This window comes from Chiloscyllium punctatum, chromosome 5 (assembly GCF_047496795.1).
Source record: "Chiloscyllium punctatum isolate Juve2018m chromosome 5, sChiPun1.3, whole genome shotgun sequence".
In the NCBI taxonomy this organism is placed as follows: domain Eukaryota; kingdom Metazoa; phylum Chordata; class Chondrichthyes; order Orectolobiformes; family Hemiscylliidae; genus Chiloscyllium; species Chiloscyllium punctatum.
Genome location: NC_092743.1, coordinates 90384457 through 90402685, shown reverse-complemented (window position 1 = coordinate 90402685; position 18229 = coordinate 90384457). Strand labels below are relative to the sequence as shown.

At 42.0% G+C, this 18229-nt stretch overlaps 1 protein-coding gene across 2 annotated transcripts in view; it reads left to right on the top strand.

Annotated features, from left to right (window-relative positions):
• The window catches only part of tmem65 (transmembrane protein 65), an 80787-nt gene extending 63971 nt beyond the window's left edge, over positions 1-16816 (top strand). For both annotated transcript variants that reach the window (XM_072570741.1, XM_072570740.1), the window contains one exon: positions 14414-16816. In XM_072570741.1, coding sequence (XP_072426842.1) covers positions 14414-14515 — 102 coding nt within the window. In that variant the 3' untranslated portion in view covers positions 14516-16816. The remainder of the gene's footprint in view (positions 1-14413) is intronic.
• The last annotated feature ends 1413 nt before the right edge of the window (positions 16817-18229 follow it).

The window sequence follows — 18229 nt, the reverse complement described above, 5'->3', positions numbered from 1 at the left end:
GTCCTCGTGAATCAGTGTTCACCACATAATTAAACCGGTTCCAGAGGTGCATTGTTCTGTGAAAAAAGCCATAGTTTCCCCCTTTGCATAAATTGTAAGAGCAATTCCTGCTCCTTGGCTAACTTGGTCAGTTCGTTAAATTGGTCTACACAGTGACAATACAGTGCCATCATTATCATTTAAACTGAAATTAAACCATTCCTAATTCTTTGCTTGTGTAATTGCAGTAATCCTGCTCCTGTTGCTAATTTTGGTAATTAAACTGGGGAGTTACACTCATGGCCCTTCTATATCCAACATTGTATGCAATGAAGACCAGGCTTAAAAGGTGGTTTTTTTTGGTGAGAGTAACATTTCCTTCAGTGGCTATAATTTTAATTTAAAATACTTGGAACTCCAAGAACCCTTGTACAACAAGTAAATCAATGAACGTAGTATTGAGTCAGTGATGGAATTTGTACCTCTTTTTATAATTAAGTATGATGTATCTTTGGAGATGATACTTAATGTGCACGTGTGTTTGAAAGGATTTAGGTTCTCGAGAACTTTACTGATCCCTTCCAGGAAATTGGACAATTTTGTGTTGTGAGGATTCCACTCTTTAATTTCAGTTTTAATTTTGGATGGCTTTTTAGCTTTCTCCTTTTAATATTAATATGTTCCTATGAACTGGAGTCAGCATATATTTGAATTGAGAAACTGTTATATTGCAGGCATCATTAATTTCAGCAGGTAGGTTTTCATATCAGAAAGAAAAGAATCTGGTTACCACAATACCTAATGTAAATGGGCCATGTCAATTCTTTGTGGATAGCTGACTAGGCTCTAGGGTCTAGAATTGCTTCCCTTAAACCCCTCTGCATTGTTACATTCTTTACCTCCTTTTTAAGTTGCTCCCTGTATCCTACCAGTTGTCTGAAAATCTTTTCATAAGGTTGTGTAAAATTTTGTTTGAATACATTCCTGTTAAGACCCCTAGGGTATTTTAGTACAATAAAGGCACTGTATGAATTTAAGCGATAAGAGTACCTCACAAGTCAGACTTTTTATTTCCCTTGGGCACACCTTGCAGTATTTTTAAGGCTGCCTAATTCAGTTGAATAATTTTGTCCAGTACAAATGTAATTGAATTTTAAGATTGCCTGAACTTGCACTCAGAACTTGTCCGTCTAGATGGCGTGAAATGTTAAATTTCTCATTTGCATTCAACCTTCATTCCAACCCAAGACTCAGAGGTTTTGGATGATTAAAAGCATCACAGTTGCCTTTAACTATCATCGTCTGACAAATGACCCTAAACCCTTAAAAAGCCTGAATTGGCATTTAAACAAGGTATTACCATGTCATTTATATTTGATCTGCTTGAACAAATAAATTACTGGCTTAAAAAACTACATTATTTACATGTTTGGCAAAAGTGCATTGTGTTTGTGTATTTTAATTTATTCGTCTCCTGTGTTTGAAGTAATTCAGGATGGTATGAGCCACAGCAACAGGAAGTCTTGACTCAGAGGAGGAATTTGTGTGGGTTTAAATTATAACTGGGAACAGGATTTGGGTAATGTGAAGTATGGCTGGCATTGAAAACTTGATAATCAGCCATAGCTGCAATTGGACCTACAGGGTATTAACAGCAGAGGGTGGCCTCATGGATAAGTCTGACTTCAGTGTGATTGAAGATTCTATGTTCAAGTCCAGCTGCAATTGCTTAGGCTGCAAGCGTTTGACAATAAAGATCTAAAGGGATGCTTCACATTCTGTGGTTAACTAAATAAGGAAAGCATCAAACTTCAGGGAAAAGCATACACCTGCACAAAAGTGAATGGCAGATCATGTAATTGGTGAGAATATGAAGAACTGCAGAGAATGACTAAAGGTTCAATTGGGGAAAGAAATTGGAGTACGGGAGGAATACAGCTAGGAATTTTGAAAAAGATAGCCAGAGTTTTTGCATGCATTTTAAAAAAGCAATAGGATATTGGTCCTTTCGAAGGTGAGAATGGAGAATATTAATAAAGATACAAAGAGCACTCCAGTACTTGCTGTAAATTATGAGGTAGAAAGGAGCTAGAATGATGAAGGAAGTGGACCAATAAATTATGGAGCTGTGGGTTGATTGTCTTTGGATTCCAGGAAGACTACATCCTAGGCTCGAAGACTTTTCTACTGAGATAATTGTGACATTGGTGTTAAATTTACAGAATTATCTAAATTCAGGATATGCTCAATCAGATTGGAGAATTATAAATCTAATCCTTCTATTGAAGAAGGAAGGATGACAGAGAACAGGGAACAGGTTGATTAGCTTAGCTTGATGTCTATTGTGAGGAACATTTAGTCAAGGTCATTTAAGAGATTATAACTTGGTACACAGAAAAATTCATAAGAGTCAGCATGGTTTCATCAACAGGAAATCATGTTGAGTTTAATTAGATCTTTTTTTTTGTTGAAAGAGTAAACTTTTGAAGTGTACAAGATTCTTTGGAGGTATGACTTCCAGGGGAGTCTAGGACCAGAGGGCACAATCTCAGAATTGGGGGTCACCAAATTCGGACAGATGAGCAGGAGTTTCCTCTCAGGGTAGTGAATCTGTACAATGTTTTACCACAGAGGACTACAGAGCTGGATCATTAAGTATATTCAAGGCTTGATAGACTTTAAATAAGTAAGGGAAGTGAGGGTTAATGGGATTAGGCAGGAAGGTGTAATTGAGGATTGTCAACCACGATCTCATTGAATGGTGAAACAACAGTCTCAATAAACTGAATGGCCTACTTTTTCTCCTGTGTTTTATGGTCTGAGAGTAAAGTACTGTGGATAGAAAGGAGCCTGGAAGCATATTTGAATTTCCAGAAAACACTTGAAAAGGTGCCACACCAAAGATTATTATGGTAAATGAAAGCTCATGATGGGGTGGGGAAGTAACATTGATAAAAGGTTGGCTGGCTGACAGTACGGTATGTAGAAATGGATTTTTTTTCCCCCTGGTGTAGGATGTCATAAGTGGGCTTTAACAATTTACATCAATTACTTAGTTTCGCGGAACAAAAACATGGGAGATAAATTTGTTAACAATATATTGAAAAGCATGTTGTGAAGAAAAATAGGTTGAGTTTTGGGGCAAAACTCTGCAGATAAAATATAATGTGGGAAAATGTGAAGTTGTTCTCAGGCAGGCAAAATGGTAAAGCAGAAGAATGATTGAGTGTAAATTCAGAGGTGCAGAGAGAGTTTAGGTGTGCAGGAGTCACAAATTGTTCATATGTAGGTGCAGCATGTAATTGAGAAAGTTAATGGGATGCTAAACTTTAAGAGGAATTGAACATAAGTAAGGATTTTATGCTTCAGTTATATAGAACATGAGAAATGGAATTAGATTTTATTGTCATGTGTACTGTAGTTCAGATTACACTGAAAAGTGTATAAAATCACCATTCCTGGCACCATCTTAGGCATAAAGTTACCTAGGTACGGATTCTTATGTACAAAGTAGAAAAAGAGGAAAAAAAGTTACAAGTTCAACATTACAGTCCTTCTCACAGGCCTCGCAATCCTCAGAAGGGCTTGATCTCCTTCGTGCTGGGCACTTGTATCGCAATGGGCTCTCTCTCCCCATGCTGGCTAGATCTCCCTGCTCTTGATGGTGCTGCAGATGCTGGGAGACCTCGTGTTGTGTGTTCACGCCACCACCTCCAGCTGCCTGCTCACGCCATATCTTGAATGCAGTGCGTAGTTGTGGTCTCCATAATTAAGGAAGGATGAACACAATTCAACCTCAAGAGGTTGACTAGATTGATACATGAAAGAAGTGTATGGTCGTATGTGGATACATTTGTCAGGCTGGACTGGGCTTGTTTGCACTGGAGTTTAGAAGAATGAAAGATGACTTTTGTTGAAGTGTATAAAATCCTGAAGGGTCTTGTCCAAGTGACTATAGAGAGAATGTTTCCTCTTATGTGTCAGTCCAGAACCAGGGAACACAGTTTTGAAATTTGAGGTTGTCCTTTCAGGACAGGCGAGGAGAATTTTTTTTTTCTGAATGTAGTGCAGCTTTAGGTGACGGAAGCAAAGAGGTCTAGTTAGTGGCACCTTGATTCTTGTTGGGCAAGTGGATTAAAAACTTTCTGGGGTAAATGGGAATGTGGAATACAAAATCCAAACAAATCAGCCATGATCTTCCTGAATACTGGAGCAGGCTTGAGGGGCAGAATGGTCTACTTTTACACCTTTTTCATATGTTTGAGCAGGTTAGTTGGGCTGAATGGCAGCCTTCAGTTCCTTTTTTCTTCATAACCTTCTTTATTTATTAATGATTTGGACAAAGTTATAGACAAGTTTGTAGATGATATCAAGATAGGAGACCTAATAAGTTGTACTGAACAGATGGCAGGTAGTTAAAAAAGGAACATATATAGTTTGAGTGGGCAGTAACATGACAGATGGAATTCAATGTGTGCGGTCATCAGCTTTGAATCCAGAAAAGAGATATTGGAATATTTACCAAAAAACAAGAGGCTAAGCACTTCAGAAGAGGAAATAAGCACAAATTATTCAAAATTTTCTGTGCACTCTCTCAAAATAAACAACCAGCAAAGCAGATGGATGTTAGCTTTTATTTCAAGAGATCAAAGGGAGGAAATTGTTGTTCAGTTGGACAGAGCTCTGATTAAACTCCATCTGGAATCTTGCTTTGGTTTTAGACACCATTCCTCAGCATCAAATTGATCTCAAGAGGCTCTTCCTCACTACATGTTACATCCTCTTCACTTGCAAGTTGCTAAACATAGTTCTGCACATGTGTGAATTTGATAATATCAGTATTGTACAAAGAAATATGATAAGCCCCAAAAACTATCTTACAGGGACTGAACTCACATTATCACTGACATCAGAGTATGTTGTGGCAAACTGACTTGGTCTTCTACATCTGAGAAAAGCTACAGTACAAGTTTAAAAAGTTGTGAAATCAAGTTTCAAAAACCTTGACTTGTATTCATTTAGCTGAGAATATTGAGATATTTAAGATAAATAAGGTAGTATACTTGATGTAGTCTATATGGATTTTAGTAAAAGCCAGTTCAGTTGGATTTGTTGGACCCAGTTTCAAGTGGGAATTGAGGCCAGTTTGTTATCAGTTTCTAGATTTCCAATTGACACCTGTTGGTATTTACTACTTGTCCCAGTTGTAATCAGTTGAATGAGCAGCAGAGCATTTTCACTCACTAATTGCTCAAAGTGGCATTAGCATGATGTGTACCGTACTCAGTTGTGGGAGAAACATCAATGAAAAAATGCAGCCAGCTTGCTCACTGCAAATTTCAAATGTTATGTGAAAAAGCAGAAAGATGAAATTTAGAGAAAAATAACATATAAAGCATAGATTTGCTCTGAAATGAGACATTACTTATATTTAGATGTTTCACTGGATTTCGAAGTTAATGTTTCAGGATGGTGTCCCTATTTCAAAACCTTAACTCTGCCTTCCCTCAGTTTCTTCTCCTCATCCCCCTGCATCTCTTCACCCCAGGCTCCCCCCTCGGTTTTCTGATGAAAAACCATCATTGACTCAATCTTAACTCTGCTTTGATTTGTTTCTCTAATCTTCAGTTAACTTGATTCTCTTTAAACACCTTTAATATTTTCAGCTTAATGTTGTCAGACCTGCTAAGTATTTTGAGCAATTTTTGTTTTAATTATAAAGATGATGCAGGCTGAGAGTTGGCTCCTCACAGAAACAAGGTTCCACGTGGGCACCCAGCTGGAAATTAAAGAGCATGTGTTCCAAGACAAGTTAGTGTGCTGGATCTAAAATTAGCTCAGCAACAGGAAGCAAAATATTGTCGTGGATGAGTGTTTGTGCCTGGAAGGTTATTTGCACTGAGGTTCTACAGGAGCTTAGTGGCTCTCTGTCCCTAGATGGTCATAGTGTCTAGTAAAGAATTTAACGTGACTGTAGGGGTATGATGAAGAAATTCAAAAATGATTGATGTGGTTTATGATGAATAAATCTATAGACTGGAAGACTAACATTTTTAAAAAACCTCAAAAGACCTGATCAGGTGCACTCTAGAACTCAGGGATGCTAGGGGAGTTATTGCTGGGCCCTTTGCTGAGATATTTGTGTCATCGATAGTCACAGGTGAGGTGCCAGAAGACTGGAGGTTGACTAATGTGGTGTCCTTACTTAAGAAAGGTGGTAAAGAAAAGCCAGGGAACTATAGACCAGTGAGTCTGACATTGGTGGTGGGCAAGTTGTTGGAGGGAATCCTGAGGGACAGAATTTACAGGTTTGGAAAGGCGAGGACTGGCTAGGGATATTAAACATGGCTTTGTGCGTGGGAAATCATGTTTCACTAACGACTGAATTTTCAGAAGAAGTAACAATGAAGATTGATGAGGGCAGAGCGGTGGACGTGATCTATATGAATTTCAGTAAGACATTCGACAAGGTTCCCCATGGGAGACTGGTTAGCAAGGTTAGATCTCATGGAATACAGGGAGAGCTAGCCATTTGGATGCAGAACTGGCTCAAAGGTCGAAGACAGAGGGTGGTGGTGAAGGGCTGTTTTTCAGATTGGAGGCCTGTGATCAGTGGTGTGTCACAAGTATCTGTGCTGGGTCCACTACTTTTCATCATTTGTATAAATGATTTGGATATGAACATAGGTGTTATAGTTAGTAATTTTACAGATGACATCAAAATTGGAGATGTAGAGGACAGTGAAGACAGTCACCTAAGATTACGAGAGGATCTTGATCAGTTGGGCCAATGGGCTCAGGAGTGACGGATGGAGTTTCATTTAGATAAATGAGGTGCTACATTTTGGAAAAACCAATCAGAGCAGGACTTATACACTTAATGGTAAGGTCTTAGGGAGTGTTGCTGAACAAAAAGACTTTGGAGTGCAGGTTCATAGCTCCTTGAAAGTAGAATCACAGGTAGATAGGATAGTGAAGAAGGTTTTTGGTATGCTTTCTTTTATTGGTCAGGATATTGACCACAAGAGTTGGGAGGTCATGTTGCGGCTGTACAGGACATTGGTTAGGCCATTTTTGGAATATTGCATGCAATTCTGGTCTCCTTCCAATCAGAAGGATGTTGTGAAACTTGAAAAGGTTCAGAAAAGATTTACAAGGATGTTGCCAGGGTTGGAGGATTCGAGCTGTAGGGAAAGGCTGAACAGGCTGGGGCTGTTTTCCCTGGAGCATCGGAGACTGAGAGGTGACCTTAAAGAGGTTTATAAAATCATGAGGGACATGAATAGGATAAATAGACAAAGTCTTTTCTCTGGGGTGGGGGAGTCCAGAACTAGAGGGCATAGGTTTAGGGTGAGAGGGGAAAGATATAAAAGAGACCTAAGGAGCAACATTTTCAGAGGCTGGTGCGTGTATGAAATGAGCTGCCAGAGGAAGTCTTGGAGGCTAGTACAATCGCAACATTTAAAAGGCATTTAAGATGGGTATATGAATAGGAAGCGTTTAGAGGGATATGGGCCAAGTGGTGGCAAATGGGATGAGATTAGATTAGGATATCTGGTTGGCATGGATGAGTTGGACTAAAGTCTCTTTCTGTGCTGTACATCTCAATGACTCTGTGATTATGACAATGGATTGACCCTGTGGGCAGAAAAGAAGCAGAAAAGGAAGTGTGAGCTAATGGATTTTTGGGAGGGTAAAGGAGGTGAGGAATAAATGTAAGGTACAGAGAGATTTAGAGAGCAGAGGACTGTGGTGTGTGCCTTTATGCAGAACCCTTGAGGTAATAGGTCTGGAAGGTAAGATGATTTAAGATCTGAAATATTTTCCTTCATTGGCAAATGCAGGAATTTTGTGCTAGAACTGTATAAAATGCTAATTAGATTGCAGCTGGGATACTGTACACTTCTAGTTACCACATCACAAGACAGATTCGGTTGTACTTGAGCAGGTTCAGAGGAGATCTACAAGGATGTTGCCTCAAATGGAGAATTGTCGCAATGAGGAAAGATTGGTTATGCTAGATTCATTCTTTGGGGAAAAACGAGATTGAGGGGTGATTCAATTAAGGTCTACAAAATATTGAGAGGCTTTGAGTTTTTGGACCTATTTCCCTTAGAGAAATCTATAATGAAGATGCATAGATATAAAGTAAATGCAGCGTGATTGGAAGGGAGTTGAGTACATTTTGTTATCCACAGGGTGATGGGGTTATGAAACCCAAGTACTTATCTAACTTCCCTGAAATGTGTCTTCACCATTTGCTTTAGTTACCCCATGTGATAGTGAATTCTCTATTTTCATCCCCCTGTGTAAGTTAAGAACAAAATCTCCTTGACATTTCTCCTGAATTCATCGTGGATATCATTATGTCCATCCTACACTTGGGACCTCATAGATTTGAGCTTCTCCATGTTTCAAAACATTTTTTTTTGTAAGACAAACCACTTTTTGGTTTCTTTTGCACTAATTGGGTCATCTCTCAATCTTCTGTTTATTGGAAAAACTATATTCAGGATTATCTAGTGGGAAAACCAGATCACAGGGGACACGATCTTAAAATAAAAGCAAGGTCATTCAGGAGTGAAATCAGGAATGTATGTGCTGTGGAATTCTGTTCCACAAAAGGCTGTAGTCGCTGGGTCAGTTGAAATTTTCAATCTTGAGGTCTGTGGATTTTCATTAGGAAAGGGTTGTATGTAGATATGGCTACAGGAATGTATCCTTCCTGATTCCCCCTTGACTTGTCTACAGTCTTAGATGTGATTGATCACATCACTGCCATTCACTTTCTTTCTGCCATCCAACTGATCTTGCCTGTTTTTATCCTTGTCTATCTAGTCCTAGACAGGGGAACATCTGCAGTGCCTTCCTTGTGGAACCTTGTACCATTGCCTTGGACTTCTGCCAAGGATCAAACCTTTGCCCCATTCTTTTATTTCTCATCCACATGATGCCCAATCAACATCACCCAGAAACATGTCAGATTCCACATGACCGGGAACCAGACCCCAGCGCTCTTGACTCCTCTACATTTTCTAGAATGTCATAATGGGGTGAACAACCATTTCTTCCATTTGAAATTCTGACAGGGGACAATCTTGGCCTAGTGGTATTATCATTGGACTGTTAATCTGGGGACCCAAGTTTGAATCCCACCACAGCAAATAGTGGTATTTGAATTAAATAAAAATCTGGAATTAAGAGTCTAATGATGAGCATGAATTGACTATTATTTGTTAGAAAATACTTCACTAATGTCCTTGAGAGAAGGAAATTGCCATCCTTACCCGGTCTGGTCTACATGTTACTCCAGACCCACAACAATGTGGTTGACTCTTACTTTCCCTTTGGGCAACTAGGATGGTCAATAAATGCTGGCCTCGCCAGCGGCGTCCTCATCCGAACGAATAATTAATTAAAAAATTTAACAAGTCTTCAATCCCTGATGCATCTCCTCACCAACAACTCCATTCTTATGCTCAACCAGACTGTTTGCACATTTTTGTTTAACTATAAATGCTATATAGAGTTAAGTGGATCGACAGCACATAAATAGAGTCCAAATACAGTGCAGCAATGATCTAATGGAAATGCAGTGATATCTCAAGGACTATATGGCCGCCTCCTGTTCCTACGAGGAATTACCTGGCCACGGCAAGGTCTCATTAATGTAATTTGGTATTCTCAGGTTTAACTTATGTTTGTTTGGGACCTTGTTAAGAAGAGATTTAATGGTAAAGGTGGAGGACTGAGATTTAGCTGAACCCATGCTGCATGACTAATAGGGTCAGAGTTGGGTAATATGAGATCTGATTGGTGCAATGGGTAATGTTGTGATAAGTGAAGTTGGGTCTCAGTCATGGGTTGCGCAATTAGGATCAGCAGACCCTGTGAAGGGTAACTGGGATCAGGGAATGGGTATATATTTCTGATCAATCTATTCAGATATTTATTACACACCTGGAGCAGGTGGGACTTGAGCCTGGGCACCCTGGCTCAGATGTAGGGACACAACCACTACACTGCAAGAGTCAAGGACTGAGAATGGGTACTATCCTGTTACGTTGGGGCAGATGCTAGATTTGGAAGGTTTGAAGTAGGTTTGACCCTGGGTCCGACACGATGACACCAGAGTGGGGAAATGACTCCAGCGTGGAGCTGGACAACTACCTCAGCCCTGGGAAGGTCCAGCAGTTTGCCGTCACCACGGGGATGCACGCAGCTACCCCACTGGAGCAAGACCAGAAAAAAAATGGACACTGGTAACCCCGTAAACTGGTAAAATGGGGTTTAAAATTGCCAGCATAAATGTGCGTAGCATTAAATCGGCTACGCGATGTGTCTCAACGCTGACCTTCCTGGCCAACGTCAAAGCCGATGTCCTGTTTCTGCAGGAGTGTGGGATACAGCACCTCAGCAGTTACAGGAGATTGTCGAGCTTGTGGGCCCACGGGCCGTCAGTGTGGTCGGGGGGCAACGATAGTCGCGCCTCCGGCCTGGGTATCCTGTTGCGGGGAGGCAACTTCACCATCTCCGAGGTTAAGGAGGTGGTGGGCGGGCGCCTCCTCGTCGCGGACGTTAAATACAGAAACGCTTCCGTGAGACTAATCAACGTGTACGCCCCAGTGGGTAAGAGTGAACGGTTGGCCGTCCTGCAACAGCTTCCACTGCTGCTGGCTACGTCCAGGCCGGTCATTCTGGCCAGAGACTTCAACTGCATCATTGATGCAGATGGACGATCCGGCGGGGGGGGACAGTAAACCGGACGCTACGTCCAGAGCCCTGATGGAAACGGTCAAAGACGCCAAGCTGCACGACGTCTTCAGCACCCCTGCAGATGGAGCGCAGCGTAGATACACCTGGTCACGGGCAGACGGGTCTATCCGCTCAAGGATAGATTACCTGTTTGTGTCCTGAACGCTCTCGGTCAGATCCACCGACGTCAAGCCGGTGTTCTTCTCTGACCACTGCCTCCTGCTGGCCGACTGTCACCTACAGGATGAACAGCGGGCGGGCAAGGGAACGTGGAAACTGAACACTAAGCTGTTGACCCCGGGAAACATCGAAGAGCTCAAGAGGGATTACGCAGGTTGGAGAACCGTGAAGCCCCTCTTTGAGTCTCCAGCGGACTGGTGGGAAACGGTAAAAGGGAACATCAAGAGGTTCTTTATTCTCAAAGGTGTCCAGGAGGCGAGAGAGAGGCGGGGGAAAAATGTCCCAGCTCCAGGAAAGTATGCAGAACCTGCTCCTGCTGCAGACGATGGGGGTCGATGTCACGGAGGACCTCAAGGAGGTGAAGGGCCAGCAGCCTCGCTCTTTGCCTCGGAGGCCTCCAGGATAATCTTCCGGTCCAGGGTCCGCTCGGTGGAGCAGGACGAGACGTGCTCACGTTTCTTCTTCCAGAAGGTGCACAAAGAGAGCTCCGTGCTCAGCAGCCTGAAGAAAGAAGATGGCTCGGTAACGTCATCTCAGGCTGACGTCATGAGGATCAGCAAATCCTTCTACGCCAGCCTGTATGACTCGAAGCCAACCGACAGCGCGGCCTCCCAGTCGTTCCTGCCCTCTATCACGGAGGTCCTAGATGACGGAACACGAGAGAGGCTGGACCAGCCGCTATCTCTGGATGAGCTGACCAAGGCCCTCGAGTCCTTCGAAAAGAATAAAACTCCCGGAAGCAACGGCTTACCGGTCGAGATTTATTCCGCTCTTTGGGACTTGATCGGCCAGGACCTGCTGGAGGTGTATGTCAGTATGCTTCGGGCAGGTACCATGAGTGAATCCATGAGGAAAGGCATCATCACCCTCATCTACAAGCGGAAGAGGGAGAGGGAGGAAATTAGAAATTGGAGACCGATCTCACTGTTAAATGCAGACTACAAAATCTTGTCAAAGGTCATCGCCAACCGGGTCAGGTCTGCTCTGGGATCGGTGATCCACCCGGACCAAACCTGTGCTGTACCGGGCAGGAAAATCTCTGAGAGTCTCGCACTCATCAGGGATACGATCGCCTACGTGCAGGACAGAGGGGTGGACACCTGCCTCATCAGCCTGGACCAGGAGAAAGCCTTTGACAGGATATCGCATACATATATGAGGGATGTCCTCTCCAAAATGGACTTTGGGGAGGGAATCGGAAATTGGATCAGACTGCTCTACACCAACATTGTCAGTGCAGTCTCAATCAATGGGTGGGAATCAGATAGCTTCCCTGTAAGATCTGGAGTCAGGCAGGGATGCCCCCTCTCACCCGCCTTGTTTGTGTGTTGCATAGAGCCATTTGCCGAATCCATCAGGAAGGATGCGAGCCTGAGAGGGGTGACTATTCCTGGCAGCGGGGGCCTGCAGGTTAAGGCCTCTCTGTACATGGATGACGTTGCTGTTTTCTGCTCGGATCCGCTGTCCGTGCACAGACTCGTGTGCATCTGTGACCAGTTCGAACGGGCCTCGGGGGCCAAGGTAAACCGAGGCAAGAGCGAGGCCATGCTCTTCGGGAACTGGGCCGACTAATCCTCTATCCCCTTCACTGTCAGAACTGACCACCTGAAGGTGCTGGGTATTTGGTTCGGGGGGGGCTGGGGCGTGCGCCAAGACCTGGGAGGAGCGGATCAGGAAGATGAGACAGAAACTAGGCAGATGGGGGCAACGGTCGCTCTCCATCGCGGGAAAAAACCTGGTCATCGGGTGTGAGGTACTCTCAGTATTGCTATATGTGGCACAGGTCTGGCCTATCCCCAGGACCTGTGCCGCCGCAGTCACCCGGGCCATCTTCCAATTCATTTGGAGATCAAAGATGGACCAGGTCCGAAGAGACTCAATGTACAAAGACCGGTGCAATGGGGGAAAAAACATGCCCAATGCCACCCTCACCCTGATGGCCACCTTTGTGTGTGGCTGCATCAAGCTGTGCGTGGATCCCCGGTACGCAAACACCAAGTGTCACTACGTACTGAGGTTCTACCTGTCCCCGGTGTTGCGAAGGATGGGCCTGGCCTCGCTGCCGCGGAACGCTCCGAGTAGTTGGACCGTTCCGTATCACCTGTCCTTCGTGGAGAAATTTATGAGGAAAAACACCTTTGACCACAAGTCCATCAGGAAGTGGTCAGCACGTAGCGTCCTTGAGACCCTTTGGGAAAAGGAGAGGGCGGATCCTGTTGAGCGGTTCCCTGAGCAGACTGTCAAAGCCATTTGGCAGAATGCCTCATCGCCAGAACTTTCCAACAAGCACCAAGACGTGGCTTGGCTGGTGGTGAGAAGGGCTCTGCCTGTGAGATCCTTCATGCACGCCCAGACTCTCTGCCGCACCGCACGCTGCCCTCGAAGTGGCTGCGGGGGGGACGAGACTGTCACACACCTCCTTCTGGAATGTGCCTATGCAGAGGAAGTCTGGAGAGGAATGCAGTGGTGTTTGTCGAGGTTCGTCCCGAGCAGCGCCGTGACGCGGGACTCCGTGCTCTACGGACTGTTCCCCGGGACTCACACCGAGACGAACATTAACTGCGCCTGGAGGATCATCAACTCGGTGAAGGACGCTCTCTGGGCGGTCCGAAACCTGTTGATCTTCCAGCTGAAGGAGTTGACCCCGACCGAGTGTTGCAGACTGGCACATTCCAAGGTCCAAGACTACGTGCTGAGGGATGCGCTGAAGCTTGGGGTAGCTGCCGCCAAGGCGTGGTGGGGAAAGACCACCGTGTAAGATCGGCCTGCCTAAAGAAGAACAGGGGGCCCATGCGGACGTTTTTTATGGGCTCTGCTGATGCCTCAGCCAAATATATGTACAAGATTGAAAAATGCACAGGCCTGTATATGACAAGGATAAATTCGAATCTGTGTTTGTAAATGTGGACATATGTATGGCATGATCAAATGTACAGACCATCAAATCATTTTATGAATAAAGTATATTTTTGAAATAAAAAAAAGGTTTGAAGTAGGTTTAGTGGGTGAGTGTTCTGATTTGTAATTGGGGTCATGGCAGAGTGTTGAGCATTTTAATGAAGGCTGACCCTGGGCCCTGAGAGAAAACTGGATGTGGGCATGGATGTGTGCATTTCCCTATCCAAACTGATTTCAATTTAATTCCTTCCCAAGACTCCCTCACATTGCCTCACATTTGTTATTGATGTGCTGCCCCCTGTTGGCTGTGTTTATAAATTATTTTACTTAGTCACATGGGAGATTTGGTGGCAGTTAAAATAAAAATATTCTGCAGTGTGTAATAATATAAAACTGGATGTGGATCTGGGAACTGAGGTGTAATAGGGCCAGTGTTGTTCTAAAGTTCACCTACTGAGTTTCTTGTGGCTAATTTAAATGTGTACAACACTGCCATCTGTGTAATGATCAGCCTTTTGAAATGTGAATTACTTCGTGTTTTAAGTGGATATTCCATCTATTTTTAAAAAAAATCCTGACACTTCTCTTGATTTCTTTTTAGGGCAAGGTTATAGGTGTGACCATTGGCTGCATCCTAGGAATGTTTCCACTGCTTTTCTTTAAAACAGAAGAAGAAGAAAAGCTAGAAGAAAGCAAGAAGTAATTTAATGTGCCAATTGATGAACTATTTCAGCGTGTTGAATCTGATGTTTGCATTGTAAAATAATCCTGGAAATATAACAGCAGCATTTTGATGGACAGAAGTGAAATCTGGACTGTGATGTAGTGGAATACTTGCAAACATATTTTTCATGAACTCAGTGCAGCGAAACTGGTCTATTGACGCCTTATGGAACTTCTGTTCCACGTTTGGGGGAAAACAAAACGCACGTACACACTAAATGGTTGGCTAAGTGGTCTTTGAAATCAGTTTCGTTGCATGTCATACTGCCTTGTTTTCCTTGATATATGATTATTTGTTTCAAAATAAATTAATTTTGTTGAGTTGTGACTGCTAATATTTTTATCCAAGGATGTAACTTTAAAACCAATCATAAACATTAATAATACTACCAATTGAAGGGAAATTTGTTTTGTGTTGCAATGTTGTCTCTAATTCGGTTTATGAAGTCTTATTATTTTTTGGGAAATATGACTGAACTATAGTATCAAAGCAGTGTATGTGTTCACATAATTTAGTTTCGATTTTTGTGCACTTGATCTTTGTATTTGAAACATACGTCACTCTCTTAAATGGTATAACCAATGCTCAACTTAAAAGCATTGTGCTGTAAGGTTAAAAACCATCCCAAAGGCATGTAGAAAAATAACTCCAATCTCAATATCTTTAGGAAATACTTGGTGCTAAGTTTAGGATTTAAACTGCATTGAATTTATTCTGAGAGAAAGCATGTGAAAAGTTAAATATTTTGTTCCAACTAAACATCTATTATCTTTGTTTAGATATTACATCTGTTAATGACTGGGTTTTAATACCTGCTCGTTAGGGTTTAAGTGTCTTAATTTTTCAATAGAATTAGCTGGCGTTGAGATTATATCAAGGTTAGCAACCAAAACATAAGCATGGGCGTCTTTGGAGGAATATGATGTGGTGCTTTTGTAGTTAAACAATTAAAAGTTCATGTAATAATATAATTGTCCATGAGGTGTGAGCTGAATCAAATCATTTTACTCCAGTCTATGAATGATGGTTAGTGAGTGAAGATGACTTTATTCTCAGTGCAGTGAGCTGGCTTTTTGAAAAGTTAATGAGACACAGAAAGATGGAGGGTCAAGTAGTGTTGAGGAAGCAGGGAGCCTGCAGAAGGACTTGAACAGTCTAGGAGTGTGGGCAAAGAAGTGGCAGACGGGTTACAATGTGGAAAACTGTGAGGTTATACATTTTGGAACGAATAGAGCTGAGGACTACAGGTTGTTCTGCTATAACGCAACGGTTGTATTCCTCTATACTATGGAATGCTAAGTTATGCTATGGAAAACCGCCATAGGAAATCCTGCTGTAGAAGATCACTAATGGAAAATCATTACACCTGTTCAGTATAAAGGTCCCATTATCCAAACAATGTTCACAATTCGTTAATCATGTTATAACCAATTTGTGCTGATGAAATGCATGTTTAGCAGAACGACTTGTATTTCTGAATGGGAAAAGGCTTCAGAAATCTGAAACGCAAAGGGACTTTGGAGTACTTGTTCAGGATTCTTTAATGGTAAACATATATTTTCATTTGACAGTTAGGAAGGTAAACGTGATGTCAGCATTCATTTCCAGAAGGTTAGAATCCAAAGCAGGGATGTACTGCTGATGCTGTGGAAGAGTCAGATTTCATTTGGGATATTGTGAGCAGCTTTGGGCTCTGTATCTAAGGAAGGATGTGCTGGCATTGGAGTGGGTCCAGATGTAGTTTATAGCAATAATCCTGGGGATGGAGAACTTATCGTATGAGGAATGATTGGGGACTCTAAGTCTGTACTTGATGGAATTTTAGTAGCGTTGGGATGGTGGAAATCTTGGTGATGCTTAGAGAATACTGAGGGGACACTGAGAAGATGCCTCCACTTGTAGGAGAGACTAGGTTCTGGGGACACAGCCTCAGTATGAAAGGACAGTCCTTTAGAACTGAGTAAAGGAATTCCTTCAGTCAGAAGATGGTAAATCTGTGGATCTTATTGCCATAGAAGGCAGTGGAGGCCTAGTCAATGAATGTGTTTAAAACCCGAGATGGATTGGTTTTTGATTAGTAAGAAGATGAAAGGTTATGGGGAAAAATGTAGGAAAATGGGGTTGAGAAACATATCAGCTATGATTGAATAGTGGAGCAGACTCAATGGGTCGAATGGCCTAATTCTGCTCTTGCTTCTTATGACCTTGTAATGTGGACTTGAATACAATGCCTACATTGATTTTATCCTGATAACTCTGAAGTAAAGAGCAAATGAAAAATATTGAAGAATTTGAAATCAAACTGAAACATACAGAAACGGAGCTACGGTTGCAAGTTGACTTCAACAAAACCTAACAAAAAGTAGATCCAAATGGTTGAGAGCAGGTTGAGCTGTTTGTCACTGGTGCAATCAATCAGATTGCAAAAAGTGGCAATTTTTATAAACATTTAGCCAGTGTAGAATATCAAAGGCAATGAACTCCCATTTATTGAAGAACTGTTTTCCGATGCATACAATACCAGACGAGCTGATAATCAAATTGTGAACACTTGTTTAACAGTGGCCTCGAATCTTATTTACACACAGATGCCAATTAGTGACAAAGCTGGTGTTTAATAGTTCTGAAATGATCACCTCTCAGTGTTAGATAGCACTGATGCATGTTTATATATACAGAATATGAGATAACCTGTGAGATTACCGAAGATATTAATTTATTGGAATTTTGCTGCTTATTTTTATTTGATTTATTATTATCACGCATACTGAATACAGTGAAAAGTGTTCATGTGCTTTACAAGCCGATCATAATTATACAAGTGCATCAGACTAACAGAATAGAGTACGGGATACAGCTGCTCAGAAGATGCAGACAGAGATCAATACTAACGTTAAAGATGTCCATTCAGAAGTCTGATAACAGCTGTTCTTGAATCTGTTTGAAAGTTTGTACAAACTTCTATATCTTCTGCTTGACAGAAGAGGATGAAAGGGAATATAATGAAGGTGGGAGGGATCTTTGATTATGTTGGTTGCTTTCCTAAGGCAACAGGAAGAATAGATGGAGTCAATGCTATTTCTTCTTAAACTCAGAATAGCAGCCTAGAAACCAATACCAATTAGTTAAGAAATAAGAAATATTATAATTTGATTTAATTTCCAGGCTGCAAGACTAAAATTAATTCTCTGTAGAATTATACAGAACTTTTACCTTCACATGTATTCAAGCTCTGAAATTCAACAGCTGAAGTTCGTGTTTCATGATGATGATTGCCTCATGAAAGATTTAGCATTAAAATAATAAATTAGTGCATATAGCTGAGAGGTAGTTTAGAGGAATTAATGTATTTACTGGATGTTGTAGGTGGGTTTAATATTGATGCCTTGTGCATAGCCCCTAATGAGTGGAAAACATGATTAGAAGTGTCCACCGTTGTAGTACTTGAGCAAATGTCCTATACGTAAACAACCAGAATTTAAAAGTCCTAAAATGTTTGAATACAGAGAGACTGTTCAAGTCATGTCACACTATTTGCTGCAGTTCTTTTTGCCGTTAGCACTTTTAAAAGCACAAGACTCTAACTTGATGTATTTCTATAATGAAATTAGATTATCTTCTCAGACTGCAAAATAATGCAGAGGGACCAAAAATAAGAATGATGTCTTTAAGCTTAAGTTACCTGTGTCGTGT